Source organism: Hemitrygon akajei, chromosome 13, assembly GCF_048418815.1.
Source record: "Hemitrygon akajei chromosome 13, sHemAka1.3, whole genome shotgun sequence".
In the NCBI taxonomy this organism is placed as follows: domain Eukaryota; kingdom Metazoa; phylum Chordata; class Chondrichthyes; order Myliobatiformes; family Dasyatidae; genus Hemitrygon; species Hemitrygon akajei.
Window position 1 is genome coordinate 31677244 of NC_133136.1, and position 19358 is coordinate 31696601.

The 19358-nt window shown below is 44.1% G+C and overlaps 1 protein-coding gene across 1 annotated transcript in view; it reads left to right on the forward strand.

Annotated features, from left to right (window-relative positions):
* The window catches only part of epg5 (ectopic P-granules autophagy protein 5 homolog (C. elegans)), a 127041-nt gene that overhangs the window by 85688 nt on the left and 21995 nt on the right, over positions 1-19358 (forward strand). Inside the window, exons 35-37 of the mRNA XM_073064336.1 lie at positions 9240-9343; positions 9640-9815; positions 11637-11822. Of these exons, the coding sequence (XP_072920437.1) occupies positions 9240-9343; positions 9640-9815; positions 11637-11822 (466 nt within the window). The remainder of the gene's footprint in view (positions 1-9239; positions 9344-9639; positions 9816-11636; positions 11823-19358) is intronic.

The following is a 19358-nucleotide window of genomic DNA, read 5'->3' on the forward strand; positions in this document are numbered from 1 at the left end:
GGAGAGAGTTTAGAGGAGATTAACGAGAATGATCCTGGATTGAAAGGTTTAATGTATGAGGAGTGTTTGATAGCTCTGGGCCTGTACTTGCTGGAGTTTAGATGAATGAAGGGGGGGGGATCTCATTGAAAGCTATCGGATATTGAAAGGCCTAGACAGAGTGAGTGTGAAGAGGATGTTTCCAATGATGAGGGAGTCTAGGACCAGAGGACATAGCTTCAAAATACAAGGCCATCTCTTTCAAACAGAGATGAAGGTAAATTTCTTTAGCCAGAGGCTGATGAATCTGTGGAATCAATTGCTACAAACATTATGGAGGTTGTCATTGGATATATTTAAAGGGGAGTTTGATAGGTTCTTAATTAGTCAGGCCAACAAAGGTTATAGGGAAAAGGCAGGAGAAAGGGGTTGAGTGGTTTAATAAATCAGCCATGATGGAATGCTGAAACAGACTAGATGGGCTGAATGGCCTAATTCTACTCCTTTGTATTATAGTCTTATGTTCTAAATGTTTGTCTGTGAAAGTACAAAACAGTAATTCCTTTTTTTTTTGCATTTATGGAGATTTTTATATCAATTAGAATAAATTACTTTCCCAAAATTAAGATATAAATTAATTTAGGGCAGCAATACATAAAGGAAATATTGATCAAAATACAATTTTACCTCTAAGCGCATGCCTTATTTGTTAAGTCCTCTGATTGTTAAAGGCCAGATTCATTTTCAAATTCATCATTCATCAAGCTTTATAAGTTTCAGGTTTCTGTTTTGACAGTGAAATTTGAGCTACAGTATGCAGTATGTCGTATGTTCTTCTCGCAGAGAAGATGGAAAAATGGAAAATTATAGGATTAGGAAATGGGCTGCAACATACCTACCCCTTGCTAGTAGCTCTGAAAGGAACCACCAGCAAGCTGATTTTCACAGATCTGTCAAATCTGTGACCTGCACATAGCAGATTTCAGATTCAGTTTATTATCATTTAGAAACCACAAATGCAATGCAGTTTAAAAAATGAGACAACGTTCCTCCAGAATGATATCACAAAAGCACATGACAAAACAGACTACACCAGAAAATCCACATAACGTTTGGTAATCCCCAATCCAGAGTCCGGAGAGGCTGCTGCATATTCATAGAAAGGCTGGAGGTTAGATACCAGTGCATCTCACATTCTTCAACTAGAAGATTTAACATTGAATCTGATTGATTCAATATTAACAATTGTGTATTGAGCTAAGGAGTCTGCTGCACTTCCCACCTGGCACTTCAGCTTTACAACAGCCATGGCAAGTGCAGCTCTTTTCATTCAAATGGAGTCACTGATCTTGACTAAAAGTTGAGTCCAAAGTAAATTATTTTGATTTTAAATTTACTGTTTTTAATCATTTTTAATTACTTGTTTTAACATAAATATTATTTTTAATCATTTTTTTCTTTTTAAACGTCTCTGGCGAAGATGTATAAAAATAGTTTTTGTCAGCAGCAAGTTATCAAAAGTGCAACAGTGTAGTTGAAGGGGAATCTCAGGATCTGCCTTGGTGCTGTTCAATCACTGCTTCATTTTGCAGCGCAGCCTTGGTAGTGCGATTCCAAAATGGGCCTACATGGGCAGGCCAGCTTAAACACGGTCTTGAAGCAGGCAAGTTACAATAATGGAGAGCTCCCTTCAGTATTCTACCCAAGACGTACAAAAAAGCTGGATGAACTCAGCAGGTCGGGCAGCATCCGTTGAAATTGGAAGGTTAATCTTGAAATTTAACTTCACTTTGGCATTTTTGCTATATTATTAACATGTGGCGACCCACTTTCTGCACAGGCGAACCAGCTCACAAATAGCCAGCGCGCGGGGGGAGACTTTGGTAATGTACCTCTGATGTCATTTCCGCCAGGAGAGGGCGGGCACTAGGGATTAAATGCCAGCGCCGCGAAGTTTGAATAAACTAGTCTTGAAACGACTTACCGACTGCGTGTCGTTATTTCAGCACTGTGTGCAGCACATCGCTACATTGGTGACCCCGACGGTCCAAACGGGATTTGGACCAAAGATGACCGACTTTTCATCTGTTCATGCAGTTTCGCTGAAACTGCCGACTTTCTGGACGCTGCAACCAAGTGTGTGGTTTAGCCAAGCAGAAGCCCAGTTCCAGATTCGGCAGATATCCTCTGATTCCATGAGTTACTACCATGTGGTGAGCGCCCTTGACCAACAGACGGCTGCCCTGGTTGCGGAATTCATACAGTCGCCCCCAGAAGAAGGCAAATATGAAGCATTCAAAGCACTGCTCATTGGGACCTTTGGCCTCTCATGGCGTGAGCGGGGTGCCCGCCTGCTTCACCTGGACGGTTTGGGAGAGAGACTGCCGTCAGCATTTATGAACGAGATGCTGGCCCTGGCTGACGGACACAAGCCCTGCCTCATGTTCGAGCAAGTGTTCCTAGAGCAACTGCCCGAGGACATACATCTGCTGCTGGCCGACGCAGATTTCAGCGACCCCCGGAAGGTGGCGGCCCGGGCAGACGTGCTGTAGAAAGCCAAGAGGGAGAGCGTGGCGTCCGTCGGTCAGATTACCAGGCCACGCGCCCAACAGTGGACCAGACCAGGCCCGGCAGTGGGGCGCACACAACACAGTGGCAGGAGTGAGGAGGACACTGAACAGTGGTGTTTCTACCGCCAGCGGTGGGGCACAAAAGCCCGCCGTTGACGCCCACCCTGCGAGGGCCAGCTGCCGCTAATGACTATGGCGGCTGGCCACCAGGACAGCCTCTTGTACGTCTGGGACAAACAGTCGGGACGCCGCTTTTTGGTCGACACCAGCAACAGGAAGCCAGGACCCACCCTGAGGGCCGCAAACGGCAGCACAATACGGACCTACGGCACCCGCACAGTGCAGCTGCAGTTCGGCGCCAGCTGGTTCACGTGGAACTTCACACTGGCCGCGGTGGCCCAACCACTTCTGAGGGTGGACTTCTTGCGAGCTCACAGCCTGCTGGTCAACTTGCACGGGAAAAGACTGGTACATGCCGAGACTTTCCAGACGTTCTCCCTGGGTGAAGCCAAGTTGCCGGCCCCACACCTGGACTCCATCATGCTGTCGGACAACGAATTCACCAGAATCCTGGCAGACTTTCCATCGATTCTGGCACCGCGGTTCACGGCAGCCATGCCTAGACACAGGGTACAGCACCACATCCCGACCAAGGGACCTCCCCTCCACGCCTGCGCACGAAGGCTCCCCCTGGAAAAGCTCCGCCTGGCGAAGGAGGAGTTCAAGAGGATGGAGGAATTGGGGATCGTACAGAGGTCCGACAGCCCATGGGCCTCCCCCCTGCACATGGTGCCCAAAGCAGCTGGGGGTTGGATATCATGCGGCGACTACTGCAGACTGAACGAGGCTACAACTCCAGACCGCTACCCCGTGCTGCACATACAGGACTTTGCAGCAAACCTGCACGGGGCAAGAATATTTTCCAAAGTAGACCTCATCCGGGGATACCATCAAATCCCGGTGCACCCTGAAGACATCCCCAAAACGGCACTTACCACCTCATTCGGCCTGTTCGAGTTCCTCCGAATGCCGTTCGGCCTGAAGAATGCCACACAGACGTTCCAGCGGCTAATGGATGCGGTGGGACGCGACCTGGACTTTGCGTTCATCTATTTGGACGACATCCTTATAGCCAGCAGCTGTCGCCAGGAGCATCTGTCCCACCTCCGCCAGCTCTACTCCCACCTGAGTGATTTCGGCCTACGATCAACCCGGCCAAATGCCAGTTCGGTCTCGATACCATCGACTTCCTGGGCCACAGGATTACCAAAGACGGGGCAACACCTCTGCCCGCCAAGGTTGACGTGATCCGCCACTTTGCCCGGCCCAACACGGTCAAAGGCCTACAGGAGTTCGTTGGTATGGTGAACTTCTACCACCGTTTCCTCCCCTCAGCAGCCCGTATCATGCGCCCTTTGTACACCCTGATGTTGGGTAAAGGCAAGGACATTACTTGGGACGAGGAGGCCGTGGCTGCTTTTGTTAAAGCCAAGGAAGCCTTGGCAGATGCCGCAATGCTGGTGCACCCCAGAACGGACCTTCCGACCGCCCTCACGGTGGACGCATCCGACACAGCAGTCGGTGGGGTGCTGGAGCAGCTCATCGAGGGGTGCTGGCAACCCTTGGCGTTCTTCAGCAAGCACCTACGACCACCCGAACTCAAGTACAGTGCTTTCGACCGGGAGCTGTTGGCACTGTATCTGGCAATCCAGCATTTCAGGTACTTCTTAGAAGGCAAGCCGTTCACCGCGTTCACGGACCACAAACCGTTGACCTTCGCGTTCACGAAGGTGTCCAATCCCTGGACGGCTTGCCAGCAGCGACATCTGTCCTACATCTCCGAGTACACGACGGACATCCAGCATGTCTCGGGAAAGGACAACGTCGTGGCAGACACACTCTCCAGACCAGCTGTCCAGGCCCTGTCCCTGGGGGTGGACTATGCAGCACTGGCGGAGGCGCAGCAGGCAGACGACGAGATGCCCAGCTACAGGACCACAGTCTCGGGTTTGCAGCTGCAGGGCTTTCTCGTAGGCCCAGGTGAGAGGACCCTCCTGTGCGATGTGGCTACCGGCCAACCTCGCCCCATCGTCCTGGCAGCCTGGAGGCGGCGAGTTTTCAACTCCATACACGGTTTGGTGCACCCATCTATCAGGACAACCGTCCGGCTGGTCTCCAGCAAGTTCGCGTGACACGGACTTCGCAAGCAGGTCAGTGAATGGGCCAGAACGTGCACTCAGTGCCAAACAGCCAAGGTGCAGCGGCACACTAAAGCCCCGCCGCAGCAGTTCGAACCCACCCACCGGGGGTTCGACCACATTCATGTGGATATCGTGGGCCCCCTACCAGTGTCCCGAGGAGCGCGGTACCCCCTAACTATGGTAGACCAGTTCACGAGATGGCCAGAGGCGGTCCCGCTCACCGACACATCTGCCGATTCCTGTGCCCGAGCACTGATTGCAACCTGGGTAGTACGCTTCGGGGTACCAGCCCACATTACTTCCGACAGAGGCGCCCAGTTCACCTCCAGCCTGTGGTCGGCTGTGGCCAGCCTGTTGGGAACGCAGCTACACCACACTACTGTCTACCACCCACAGTCGAACGTACTAGTGGAACGCTTCCACCGTCACTTGAAGTCGGCTCTCATGACCCGCCTGAGAGGACCTAACTGGGTAGACGAGCTTCCCTGGGTCCTGCTTGGAATTCATACAGCGCCCAAAGAGGATCTGCACGCCTCGTCGGCCGAGTTGGTGTACGGCGCACCCCTGGCCGTCCTGGGAGAGTTCATACCAGCCCCAAGGGGGCAAGAGGAAGAACCCGCAGCAGTCCTGGACAGACTACGCGAAAGGTTCTGCAACCTGGCCCCCATACCGACTTCACAGCACGGACAGGCCCTGACCCATGTACCCAAAGACCTGCAGAACTGTAAGTTTGTGTTTGTACGAAGGGGCGGACACCGGGCACTGCTACAGCAGTCGTATGAGGGGCCGTTCAAGGTGATCAACAACAACGGGTCCACATACGTTCTGGACATTGGGGGGAAAGAGGTGGTTTTCACGGTGGACCGACTCAAACCAGCCCATGCGGATTTGGCGCAGCCGGTCGAGGTTCAGGCACCGCGGCGCAGAGGCAGACCTCCCAAACAGAGGCTGATCCAGACTGTGGACATTGGGGGGTTTATCGCCGGTTCTGGGGGGGGGGGGTTATGTGGCGCCCCGCTTTCTGCACAGGCAAACCGGCTCACAAATAGCCAGTGCGCCGGGGGAGACTTTGGTAATGCACCTCTGATGTCATTTCCGCCCGGAGAGGGCAGTCGCTAGGGATTGATTGCCCGCGCTGCGAAGTTTGAATAAACTAGTCTTGAAACGATTTAACGACTGCGTGTCGTTATTTCAGCACTGTGTGTAGCACATCGCTACAAACATTCCTTTAATGCATCTTCCAATAACCAATGATGCAACTCCTTTAATTTCCCTCTATGAATGCTGCCTGACCTGTAGAGTTCCTCCGGTATTTTGCAACTCCTTTGATTTGACTCACGGAATAATAAATTGATTTATTTGCATTAGCTACAAAAGTTTCTGCCGCTTTCCCTATTAACATTTTTCCACTGTCTTGGATCAGCTGTAGCATTCAAATCAACTTCCAGTCCTGGGTTCAAGTGGTCTTGAAGGATTACTTTTTTTTCAACATCATCAGGATGATGAAATTAATTGACTCATTAAACTAAACCTGTTTAGTTGCTCACTGTTACTTGTTAGCCCTACTCTCCTAAAATCTCTCCCGCCTGCCTTTTTCATCCTCACTTCAAACAGATACAATCACCTATCTCCCTGATTACATCCGTCCTGGCGTACAATCAGGCTAATCTGTCCAGGAGTTTCTGTTACTTTCACAGAATGCTATCAAAACCAGCATCACTTACCCATGCCTAAATGTCCTCTAATGTAGCATTCAAATCTCTAGCAGGATAGGCTAATCAACATTAATTTCCCCCCTCTGGCCAATATCCTCAAAAATTATACCTGATATAGCTCCATTCATTTGGCCTTCATCAGATTCCCAAATTGATTCAAACATTTTCATGAGAAAAGATTACTGGAAAGGCAGAGGAAACAATTCAATCATATTCTCAAAGTTATCTTGGAAAATGTGTTACAATCTCACTGATATATGGAAATCCTTGGCCAATGATAGCTCAAAATGAAGGAAAAATATCCAGGGTGGTATTGAGAACTTTAAGGTGCATCTTCCAAACAATTATAGAATCGCTTTGTAACTAGGGAAAGGAGTGTACCAGTGCCAATCAACTCACCTGTTCAATTCATGAAGCACCTCCTAGTCTATCTGTTTCAGAGTCACGGTCTTATTGGTCTCAGTAGCTATCTTCATAATCCAAAAACTGGACTGAAAATATGGCTGGCTATACCAAGGACTACTTTATAAATGCAAATGCTATTCAGAATCAGAATCAGGTTTATTATCACTGGCATGTGACGTGAAATTTGTTAACTTAGCAGCAGCAGTTCAATGCAATACATAATCTAGCAGAGAAAAAGATAATAGTAAATAAAATTTAAAAAATAAGTATATCAATTACGTATATTGAATAGATTTAAAAGATCGTGCAAAAGCAGAAATACTGTATATTTTAAAAACAGTGAGGTAGTGTCCAAAAGTTCAATAACCATTTAGGAATCGGATGGCAGAAGGGAAGAGGCTGTTCCTGAATTGCTGAGTGTGTGCCTTCAGGCTCTGTACCTCCTACCTGATGGTAACAGTGAGAAAAGGACATGCTCTGGGTGCTGGAGGTCTTTAATAATGGACGCTGCCTTTCTGAGACATCACTCCCTAAAGATGTCCTGGGTACTTTGTAGGCTAGTACCCAGGATAGAGCTGACTAGATTTACAACCTTCAGCAGCTTCTTTCAATCCTGTGCAGTAGCCCCTCTATACCAGACAGTGATGCAACCTGTCAGAATGCTCTCGACGGTACAACTATAGAAGTTTTAAATGTATTTGTTGACATGCCAAATCTCTTCAAACTCCTAATAAAGTATAGCTGCTGTCTTGCCTTCTTTATAGCTATATCAATATGTTGGGACCAGGTTAGAAGCTGCTCACTCTCTCCACTTCTGATCCCTCTGAGGATTGGTATGTGTTACATCGTCTTACCCTTCCTGAAGTCCACAATCAGCTCTTTCGTCTTACTGACACTGAGTGCCAGGTTGTTGCTGCAGCACCATTCCACTAGTTGGCATATCTCACTCCTGTGCGCCCTCTCGTCACCACCTGAGATTCTACCAACAATGGTTGTATCATCAGCAAATTTATAGATGGTATTTGAGCTATGCCTGACCACACAGTCATGTGTATATAGAGAGCAAAGCAATGGGCTAAGCACACACCCCTGTGGTGCCAGTGTTGATCGTCAGCGAGGAGGATATGTTATCACCAATCTGCATAGACTGGTCTTCCGGTTAGGAAGTCGAAGGTCCAGTTGCAGTGGGAGGTACAGAGACCCAAGTTCTGCAACTTTTCAATCAGGATTGTGGGAATGATGGTACTAAATGCTGAACTATAGTTGATGAACAACATCTTGACATGGATGTTTGTGTTGTCCAGGTGGTTTAAAGCCATGTGGAGAGCCATTGAAATTGCATCTGCCATTGACCTATTGTGGCGATAGGCAAATTGCAGTGGGTCCAGGTCCTTGCTGAGGCAAGAGTTCAGTCTAGTCATGACCAACCTCTCAAAACATTTAATCACTGTCGATGTGAGTGCTACCGGGAGATAGTCATTAAGGCAGTCCACATTATTGTTCTTAGGCACTGGTATAATTGTTGCCTTTTTGAAGCAAGTGGGAACTTCCGCCTGTTGCAATGAGAGGTTGAAAATGTCCTTGAATACTCCCGCTAGTTGGTTGGCACAGGATTTCAGAGCCTTACCAGATACTCCATCGGGACCTTCTGCCTTGCGAGGGTTCACTCTCTTTAAAGACAGCCTAACATCAGCCTCTGAGAAGGAGATCATAGGGTCATCAGGTGCAGCAGGGATCTTCACAGCTGTAGTTGTGTTCTCCTTTTCAAAGTGTGCATAGAAAACATTGAGTTCATCTGGTAGTGAAGCATCGCTGCCATTCATGCTATTGGGTTTCGCTTTGTAGAAAGTAATGCCAGAGTTGACATGCATCCGATGTCACGTTCAATCTCTTTCAAAATTGTCTCTTTGCCCTTGAAATAGCCCTCCACAAATCATACCTGGTTTTCTGGTACAGGCCTGGGTTGCCAGACTTGAATGTTACAGATCTAGCCTTCAGCAGATGATGTACCTCTTGGTTCATCCAGGGCTTTTAGTTTGGGATTGTACAGTAAGTCTTTGTAAGACTAAGTACTCTATAGGAACAAGTCATTCTGCTTGTTCCTATAAAGTAAGTGATAACTTATAATTATCATAGAAAACATTTTGATAGCATTAGCAATTTACATCAAACCTTGATGGAAGAGTTCCTTAAAGTAGGTAATTCAATGAAAACTTGTTTTTATATAATTTTATATGTATGCATTTTAGTTTTTCCACAATCAAAATCAAACCTATTCAGCTTAATTTATTGCTATAAATGTTTAATTTTATAGGTCTTGCCCACTACCCCTATGTCAATTAGCATTCATGTAATGTTTTCATTTACAGCAATAACTATTCCTATCCTTGGTTAGAGATTGACACTCCAATTGCTTCTGGAATGGTGAAGCTGTTTACAAAATGTGTTGATTACCTGCATCAGAGTTTAAAAGGTAAGCTGTAATTTAGTTGGGTAAGTTCTTTCATTTTGTAGAGAGGTGGGCTAAAAGGAATACGCATTATTTTTAGATATTATAAAATGAAGAGGGTGTGATTTCTTAGTGTATGCCCCAAGAACCAAGTAATTCACAACACTAATACTAAGAAGTGACGTGGATATAGTTTTGTATTATCAGGCCATCTTGGCGTTTCATTCATGAGGTCATTGAAAATTACATGAGAAAAAAAACACGAAAATAAGCTTTCCTAGCTTCAGTTGCATAAATTACTACACACTTCTCCTTTACAGATAAACTAATTCCTGGCCAACGAGGAGCTCTATGGTTCCACTTGATGTATTATTGTGAAACTTGCACTATACCTAAAATACCAGAGTATATTTTGTACACCTATCATTCTGAATATTCCAAATTACCATGGGGAGAGTTGTATCCTGATCAAGCCTTGATGGAAGAATTCTTTAAAGTAGGTAATTTAATGAAAATTTTTAAAAGATTTTATATGTTTGCATTTTAGTTTTTCTCAATCAAAGTTAAATGTAACTCAATTTATTGCTATAAATTTTTAATTTTATAGGTTTTGATTGCAGGTATATATTTGTGTTGTTTGTTAATCTTATAATTTGTTGAGGCCAGAAGTGTTCATTCTTGCATCACTTCTCGAGATACATCCTGAAATGAAAAATAAGAGTTCAGATGAATGGATGTGTTTCACAATGGCTGAGCATGTGAATGTTTTTTCATCAATTAAGTTTTTTTTAAACCAGGTGCCAGTGTTCAAGCTCAGAAATTACACATTATAATTAACTTATTGTTAAGTGTTTTGCAATACCACTTAATGTAATTAATCAGATTTTAAGGTTCTGTTTTTTTACACCTTGCTGACAATCAATACTGGTGCACCACAGGAATGTGTGCTTAGCCCACTGCTCTACTCTCTCTACACCCACGACTGTGACTAGGCATAGCTCAAATGCCATCTATAAATTTGCTGATGATACAACCATTGTTGACAAAATTACAGATGGTGACAAAAGGGCGTACAGGAGTAAGATATATGAGTTAGTTAAGTGGTGTCGCAGCAACAACCTTGCACAACGTCAGCGAGACCAAAGAGCTGATCATGGATTTCAGGAAGGGTAAGACAAGGGAACGCAAACCAATCCTCATAGAGGGATCAGAAGTGGAGAGTGAGCAACTTCAAGTTTCTGGGTGTCAGTATCTCTGAGGACCTAACCTGGACCCAACATATCGGTAGAGCTACAAAGAAGACAAGACAGTGGCTATATTTCATTAGGAGTTTGAGGAAATTTGGTTTGTCAACTAAAACACTCAAACATCTACCAATGTACCATGGAGAGCATTCTTAGTAACGGTATCATCATCTAATATGGAGGGGTGGGTGGTACTGCACCAGTTCAAAATAAGTTGAAGAAACTTGTAAAATTAGTCAGCTCAATCATAGTTACTAGCCTCCATAGACTCCAAGACATTTTCAAGGAGTGATGCCTTAGGATGGCGGTGTCCATCATTAAGAAGGCCCACCACCCAGGACATGCCCTCTTCTCATTATTGCCATCAGGAAGGAGGTACAGAAGCCTGAAGGCACACGGTCAGCGATTCAGAAACAGCTTCTTTCCCTCTGCCATCCGATTTCTAAATGGACGTTGAACCCATGACTACCTCATTAATTTTTTACTTCACTTTTTTTTTGCACTACTTATTTACCTATTTAATAGACATATACATACTTGCAGTAATTCATTTTTTCTCTATATTTATTTATCATGTATTTCATGGTATTGCTGCCATAAAATTAATATTTTTCATGACATATGCCTGTGATGTTAAGCCTGATTCTAATACCTCTCATCATCTTATATGCCTCTTGCATGGGATATCTTATCAAATGCCTTGCTGAAATCCATATACACTACATTAACTGCTCTTCCTTCATCAATGTGTTTAGTCACATCCTCAATAAATTCAATCAGGCTCGTAAGGCACGACCTGCCTTCTGATTTCTGATTTTACAGGATGCATCCGTATCGTGAAATAAACTGTTGCTGAAGATCTACATGTGTCCTGTGCTTTTTTTTTATTGAAATTTTCCCAGACAGCCTTTAGATTTGGGTTTCAAAAGAGCTTTAGTGATCTGTGTAAAACATGTGTTCTTTATGCATTGCCATTGGCAGTCACATTGTCATAGTGCAAAGAAATATGCCGACGGTCAATGTTTATTCCTCATGTTTAGTTGTGAATAATCCTTATTTTTGTTCTCTTTCAGGTGGAGAGAGGAAGTCCAAAGAGTTGTTTCCTGTTTTTGGGAACTTTACTCTGTAAGGTTAACTGGGTCAGTGTTCTTTCTGATGCTTGGAATCCCCACCCTCCCGTGCATACAAGAACCATGGTTGTGTATTTGTTGTTTATGATAGTATTTCTATCAAAAGAGGGTGAACTTACAAGTAAACCAGTAAGTAGTTTTCAACTTCATTAATTTGGAAGGCTTTCCAATGCTTAACTTTAGAACAAATTAGTAATATATTTGAGCATTGTTGCTTATAATTGATACCAATTTTTCTACTATGTAATTAAGATAGTCTCTTTCTGCAGGATTGTGATGTTTAACTTAATGGATTAAAGAATAGTCTCAGTGCAGAATCTAGTATGCGTCACAGCTCTAGGTGCAATTGCAAATGAAGCACACTTAATTTAAGACACAAGAGAAAATCTCCAAATAGTAGCCAAGATGTGGGGTTGAGATGGCAAAGGGAGATAGAAAGACATGTAATAAGGGTAATGTCTCAATTGTAATGGGGGACTTCAGTATGCAAGGGGATTAGGAAAATCATGTCGGTGTGTTGGATCGTATGAGAGGGAATTTGTTGAATCCCCTGGAGATGGCTTTTTAGAGCAGCTTGAGCCTACTCAGGGAAAGGCTATCTTAGATTGGATGTTTTGTAATAAACCAAATCTTATTAGGGAGCTTAACGTAAAGGAACCCTTAGGAGGCAGTGGTCATAATATGATTGAATTCATACTGCAGTTTGGGAGGGAGAAGCATAAGTCACATGTATCAGTATCACAATGGAATAAGGGAATTACAGAGGCATGCGAGAAGAGCTTGTCCAGGTGGATTGGAGGAGGATACTGGCAGGGATGATGCCAGAGCAGAGATGGCTGAGGTTTCTGTGAATAGTTCACAAGCCGCAGGATGGAAATATCCCACAGACGTTATTCTCACATGGCAGGGCTAGGCAACCGTGGCTAGCAAAGGAAGTTAAGGTCTGCACATAAGCCAAGGAAAGGGCATATAAGGTAGCAAAAGTGAGTGGGAAGTTGGATGATTGGGAAGCTTTTTAAAATCCAACAAAAAGCAACTAAAAAAGCTATAAGAGGGAAAAGGTGAAATATGAGGGCAAACTAGCCAATAATTTGAAGCAAGATACTAAAAGTTTTTTCCAGTTATATAAAGAGTAAAAGGAGCTGAGAGTTGATATTGGACCACCGGAAAGTAATGCTGGTGAAGTAGTAATGGGGAAAACAGAAATGGCAGATTACCTTCATGGGTACTTTGCATCTGTCTTCACTGTGGAAGACACTATCCGCCACTCACAGGAGACCTTGCCCACGCCCAGGATTACGGCTGCACAGGTGGAAGGTCAACTGAGGAAGATCTGTACCAGCAAGGCGGCTGGACCGGATGGAGTTTCCCCACGATTACTGAGGGCCTGTGCGACTGAGCTGGGAGAACCACTACAGCACATCTTCAACATGAGCCTGGAGCAGAGAAGAGTACCCAGACAGTGGAAAACATCCTGTATTGTCCCGGTACCGAAGAAACCACAACCAAAGGAGTTGAATGACTTCAGACCTGTTGCCTTGACGTCGCACGTGATGAAGACCATGGAGCGGCTGATAATACAGAATCTGAGGCCACAAACCAGGCACGCCCAGGATCCTCTTCAGTTTGCGTATAAGGAGAAGGTGGGAGTGGAGGATGCTATCACGTATTTGCTGCACAAATCACTCTCTCACCTAGAGGGGGTCAGTTGTGCTGTGAGGATTACATTCCTTGACTTCTCTAGTGCCTTTAACACCATCCAGCCCAAGATCTTAAGGCACAAACTAACGGAGATGGGAGTAGACTCTCACATGGTGGATTGGATAGTGGACTACTTGACAGATAGACCTCAGTATGTGCGGTTGGGAGACTGTAGGTCTGACACGGTGGTCAGTAGCACAGGGGCGCCGCAGGGAACCGTACTCTCTCCGGTCCTGTTCACCCTGTACACATCAGACTTCCAATATAACTCGGAGTCCTGCCATGTGCAGAAGTTCGCTGATGACACGGCCATAGTGGGGTGTGTCAGGAATGGACAGGAGGAGGAGTATAGGAAACTGATACAGGACTTTGTGATATGATGCAACTCAAACTACCTGCGTCTCAATATCACCAAGACCAAGGAGATGGTGGTGGACTTTAGGAGATCTAGGCCTCATATGGAGCCAGTGATCATTAATGGAGAATGTGTGGAGCAGGTTAAGACCTACAAGTATCTGGGAGTACAGTTAGACAAGAAGCTAGACTGGACTGCCAACACAGATGCCTTGTGCAGGAAGGCACAGAGTCAACTGTACTTCCTAAGAAGGTTGGCGTCATTCAATGTCTGTAGTGAGATGCTGAAGATTTTTTATAGGTCAGTTGTGGAGAGCGCCCTCTTCTTTGTGGTGGCGTGTTGGGGAGGAAGCATTAAGAAGAGGGACGCCTCACGTCTTAATAAGCTGGTAAGGAAGGCGGGCTCTGTCGTGGGCAAAGTACTGGAGAGTTTAACATCGGTAGCTGAGCGAAGGGCGCTGAGTAGGCTACGGTCAATTATGGATAACTCTGAACATCCTCTACATAGCACCATCCAGAGACAGAGAAGCAGTTTCAGCGACAGGTTACTATCGATGCAATGCTCCTCAGACAGGATGAAGAGGTCAATACTCCCCAATGCCATTAGGCTTTACAATTCTACCACCAGGACTTAAGAACTTTTTAAAAAGCTATTATTAATGCTTTTTGAGATAGTGATTTAGATGCATATCATATTTTTTACTGAGTTAAGTATTGTATGTAATTAGTTTTGCTACAACAAGTGTATGGGACATTGGAAAAAAAAGTTGAATTTCCCCATGGGGATGAATAAAGTATCTATCTATCTATCTATCTATCTATCTATCAGTGTGCCAGAGGTCCGTGAGTGTCAGGGAGCAGGAGTGAGTGCCATTACTATTATAAAGGAAAAAGTGCTGGGCAAACTCAAAGGTCTTGAGGTGGATAAATCACCTGGACCAGATGGACTACATTCCAGAGTCCTGAGAGATGTTGCCAAAGGGATAATGGATGCACAGGTCTTGATCTTTCAAGAATCACTTGATTCTGACATGGTCCCAGAGGACTGGAAAATTGCAAATGTCACTCCACTTAAGAAGGGAGAAAAGCAAAAGAAAGGAAATTATAGGCCAGTTAGCCTCAGTGGTTGGGAAAATGGAGTCTATTGTTAAGGATGTGGTTTTGGGATACTTGGAGGTTAATGATAAAGTCAGTCAAAGTCAGCAAGGTTTCTGTAAAGGGAAATCTTACCTGACAAATCTGTTAAGAGTTCTTCAAGGAAGTAATAAGCAGGGTGAACAAAGGAGAGGGAACGGATGTCATTTACTTGCATTTTCAGAAGGCATTTGATAATGTGCCACACATGAAGGTGTTTGATAAGATAAAATCCTATGGCATTACAGGAAAGATATTGGCATGGATAGAGGAATGGCTGACAGGCAAGAGGCAGCAAGTGGGAATAAAGGGCACCTTTTCTGGTTGGCTGCCAATGACTAGTGGTGTTCGTCGGTCAGTTTTGGGACTGCTACTTTTCACATTGTCAGTGAATTGGATAATGGAATTGATGGCTTAGTGGCAAAGTTTGCAGACAATACAAAGATGTGGAGAGGGAGGTAGTGCTGAGGAAGCAATATGATTACAGCAGGACTTGGACAAATTGGAATAATCGGCAAAAAAGAATGGCAAAACAGTGTTGGGAAATGTATGATTATGCATTTTGGTAAAAGGAATGATAGTACTAACTATTACCTAATTGGGGAGAAGGTTCAACATCAGAGGTGCAGAGGAACTTGGGAGTCCTTGTGCAAGACTCCCAGAAGGTTAATTTACGGGTTGATTCTGTGGTAAAGAAGGCAAATGCAATGTTGCCATTTATTTCTAGGGGAATGGAATATAAAAGCAAGGAGATAATGCTGAGCCTTTATAAGACACTAGTCAGGTTGCACTTGGAGTATTGTCAACAGTTTTGGGCCCCATATCTCGGAAAGGATGTGTTGTCATTGGAGAGAGTGCAGAGTAGGTTCATGCAGTTGATGCTGGGAATGAAGGGGTTAACATATGAGGAGCATTTGGATGATTTGGGCCTGTACTCACTGGAATTTAGAAGAATGTTGCGGGGGGGGGGGGGGATCTCATTGAAATGTACTGAATGTTGAAAGGACGGATAGGATGGATGTGGAGAGGATGTTTCTTATGGTGGGGCTATCCAGAACTAGAGGGCACAGCCTCAAAATTGAGGGGGTGACCTTTCAGAACAGGTAAGGAGGTATTTTTTCAGCCAGAGAGTGGTGAATCTGTGGAATGCTCTGCCACAGACTGCAGTGGAGACCAGGTCCATGGGTACATTTGATAGTCTCCTGATTGGTCAGGGCATCAGAGGATATGGTGAGAAGGCAGGTATATGGGGTAGAGTGGGATCCAGGTTCAGCCATGATGGAATGACAGAGCAGACTCGATGGGCTGAGTGGCCTAATTCTGCTCCCATGTCTTACAGTCTAATGCTGGAAATCGTATCCCCTATCACCTTGTGTTTCTTCCCTCCTCTCTCCCACCTTCTTACTCTTGACTCCTCACCATTTTATCTCCAGTCCTGGTGAAGAGTCTCGGCCCAAAACATCAAATACACTCTTTTTCATTAATTTAAGACATACACTTTTGCAAATTACAGGAAACAGAAAGTCATGCTATCTTAATGCAGTAAGCAAGGAAAACTGTTGAAGTAATGTCAACTAGGTGTATCCCTGCAAATGCTGTATTTATTTGGCCTTTTCATTTCCAGAGAGGAAAGAAGGAGAATAAAACTAATTAAGAAAGGAAAAAGCAATTAGATTACGATTTTGTAATGAATTTTTGAACAAAATTTCTGAATATTTTCTCCACTCTTTTGGAAATATGTTCTTCCTGTGCCCAATAAATTAATGTGTATTTATGCTGATTCATTCATGGGATGTGAACATTACTGAGAAGATCAGCAATTAATTTCTATTTCTAATTGTCCTGAAGAGGTAGAGGTGACGTATTTTACAAAATACTACAGATATTGTGAAGATAATCCACTGGTGCTGTTAAGTAGGAGTTTGACATTTTTGACCCCATGAGAATTAAGGAATAGTAATGTACTTCCAAATCCAAGTAGTCTGTCATATGGAGGGAATGCAAGTCTAAGATCCTTCCAAAAGATGGCACGGCATCTTTTATATAAAGCAGTTAGCACCAATGCTTTATATTGCCAGCAATTCCTGTTCTCTGCTTTTGAGATCCAGGGTACCCACTGCAGTAATGAGAAAAACACCACCAATACCACTCTGCAAAATCCTCCAAAATTTTATTTGATGTGTGACAAACAAGTGTCAGTGCTCTTTCACAGGCCAACATCCTCAGTACAGAAACCCAAGTTACATTTAGTCAGTTGCATTGGCTAGGTATTTCATTTCCCTAGCCAACATCAGAATCCTGACACAGTTTGTCACAATAAGCAATACCATATGGACAGAGGAAAAAATTCAAAGATTTGCTCAAAGCCTTGAAAAAATACAACATCCTCACTGATTTCTGAGAATCTCTAGCTCTTGACCACTTAAAGTGGAGGAGTTGCATTTGGGATGCTATTAAGATCCTCAGAGCAATCTTATCCCACCTACAGAAGTTCCAGTATTGACCTCATTAAGCACCTCAGAGTGGAAGTAAGAAATTCTTCATCCCAAGGGATTGCCAAAGAAGATTTATGGGATTGATCCACTTAATTTTTGGTTAGTAGTGATTGCTTGTATGTCAATTGGGAATCTAGTGATGATCAAGCAATGAATTTAAAGATTAGTCTAACTGTCCCTTGTGTGCAATGAATCTTGCTTATAAGCCAAAATGTCATCCAGTTTCTGCTGCATTTGGGCAAAAATTGTTATATTTTCTGAGGAATTGCAAATTAAATTGAACATTTATGCATTCATCGGTGGACATTCTTAATGAGAAATGTTCATTAACAAATCAGTTGGTTTGGTCCAGATACCACTCTAGGAAAGCCTGTCCTGCAGATGAGTTGTTTGGCCTTAAACTTTGCTCCTAGTGTTAGTTATAGCTCGAGCCAGTGGAGTGCTTTCCCACAACTTTCTGATCAATTGAACTTTACCTGGACCTATGGAAGCTTTCTTGATATGCATGACAGAAGCTCTGCATCGGGCTTTGGAATTCAACTTTTTGTTCCTCTTTGACTGTAATTGATTAGTCCTGCTGGAGTCTAGATCACACATCATTGAGCTGGTTCTTGGAGCTGAAAGGCCACATTTTGCTCAGACATTGGTTCTCAGTGCTAGTCCTTGGTGGGAGAAGGATATTGATCAGGAAGAGGACAGTTGCTAGGCTGCAGGCAAATTGTACAAGTACCTGTCACTGCATCAGATAGGGGCAGGCATATGCAGGAAGCTCACAATGTTGATACACTTTAATGGGTTGTCAAATTTAAGCTGCAGTTGCTGTGCAGCCTTTTGGTTAATTGAGGTAATTTGATTCTTATGCATTTCTGTTGTTTAGCACATGTTTATTTCTCTCTTATGATATCTGTTAACTGCTTTCATGTATTGTTAACATTTTTCAATAAGACCATAAGATATATGAGCTGAATTGTGCCATTCGTCCCATCGAATGTCAACTGATCCATCATGGCTGATTTATTATCCCTTTCAACCCCATTCTCCTGCCTTCTCCCCATAACCTTTGACATCATGATGAATCAAGAACCTGTCAGTCTCAACTTTAAATATACTTAGTAGCTTGGCTGCCACGACCTTCTGTGGCAATGAATTCCACAGATTCACCACCCTCTAGCTAAAGATAATTCCTCCTCATCTCTAATCTAAATAGATGTCCTTCTATTCTGAGGCAGTGCCCTCTGGACCTAGACTCGCCCAGTATAGGAAAAGTCCTCTCCACACGCACTCTATCTCACACCCAATAGGTTTCAATGAGATCACTCCTTGTTCTTTTAAACTCCAGCAAGTATAGGCCCAGAACCATCAAACGCTCCTCGTATGCTAAACCTTTCATTCCCAGAATAATTCACGTAAATCTCCTCTGGACCACAATACTCCAAGTGTGGTCTGACCAATGTCTTATAAAGTTTCAGCATTATGTCCTTGCTTTTATATTCTAATCCTCCGGAAATGAATGCTGAATAGCAACAGAATAATCTGAATTTTTTTTCCCCCAAAAGCTATGTAGGTTGCTTATTGTGGTGATCTTTGGGCTAGTTCCTGTGATAGTGTATCTCAGAGAACACCAGAATTTCACCTCCAAGTTAGGGGTAACAACTGGTGCTTCAACTGGGTATGTTTGAGAGCGCTGGTGCTTGAATTTTTATTAAATAGGTGCCTTAGTTTTGAAATGCATACCACTGCAATGTTTGAAGGAACCAAGTGCATGTTTCTCATGTTGATTCTTGTACTGATGGAGATTTTTGCTATTCCAGTTAGTTTGCTTTGGTGAATATGCTAAATAATCGGAATTATTTTTAGGAGGCCTTGCTCTACCCAATTTTAGGTTATATTATTGGGCAATTAACATATGATATCTTATGTTCTGGTTATATTAATCGTGAGGACTGTCCAATATGGGTCTTTCTGGAAGCTAACTCTGTCA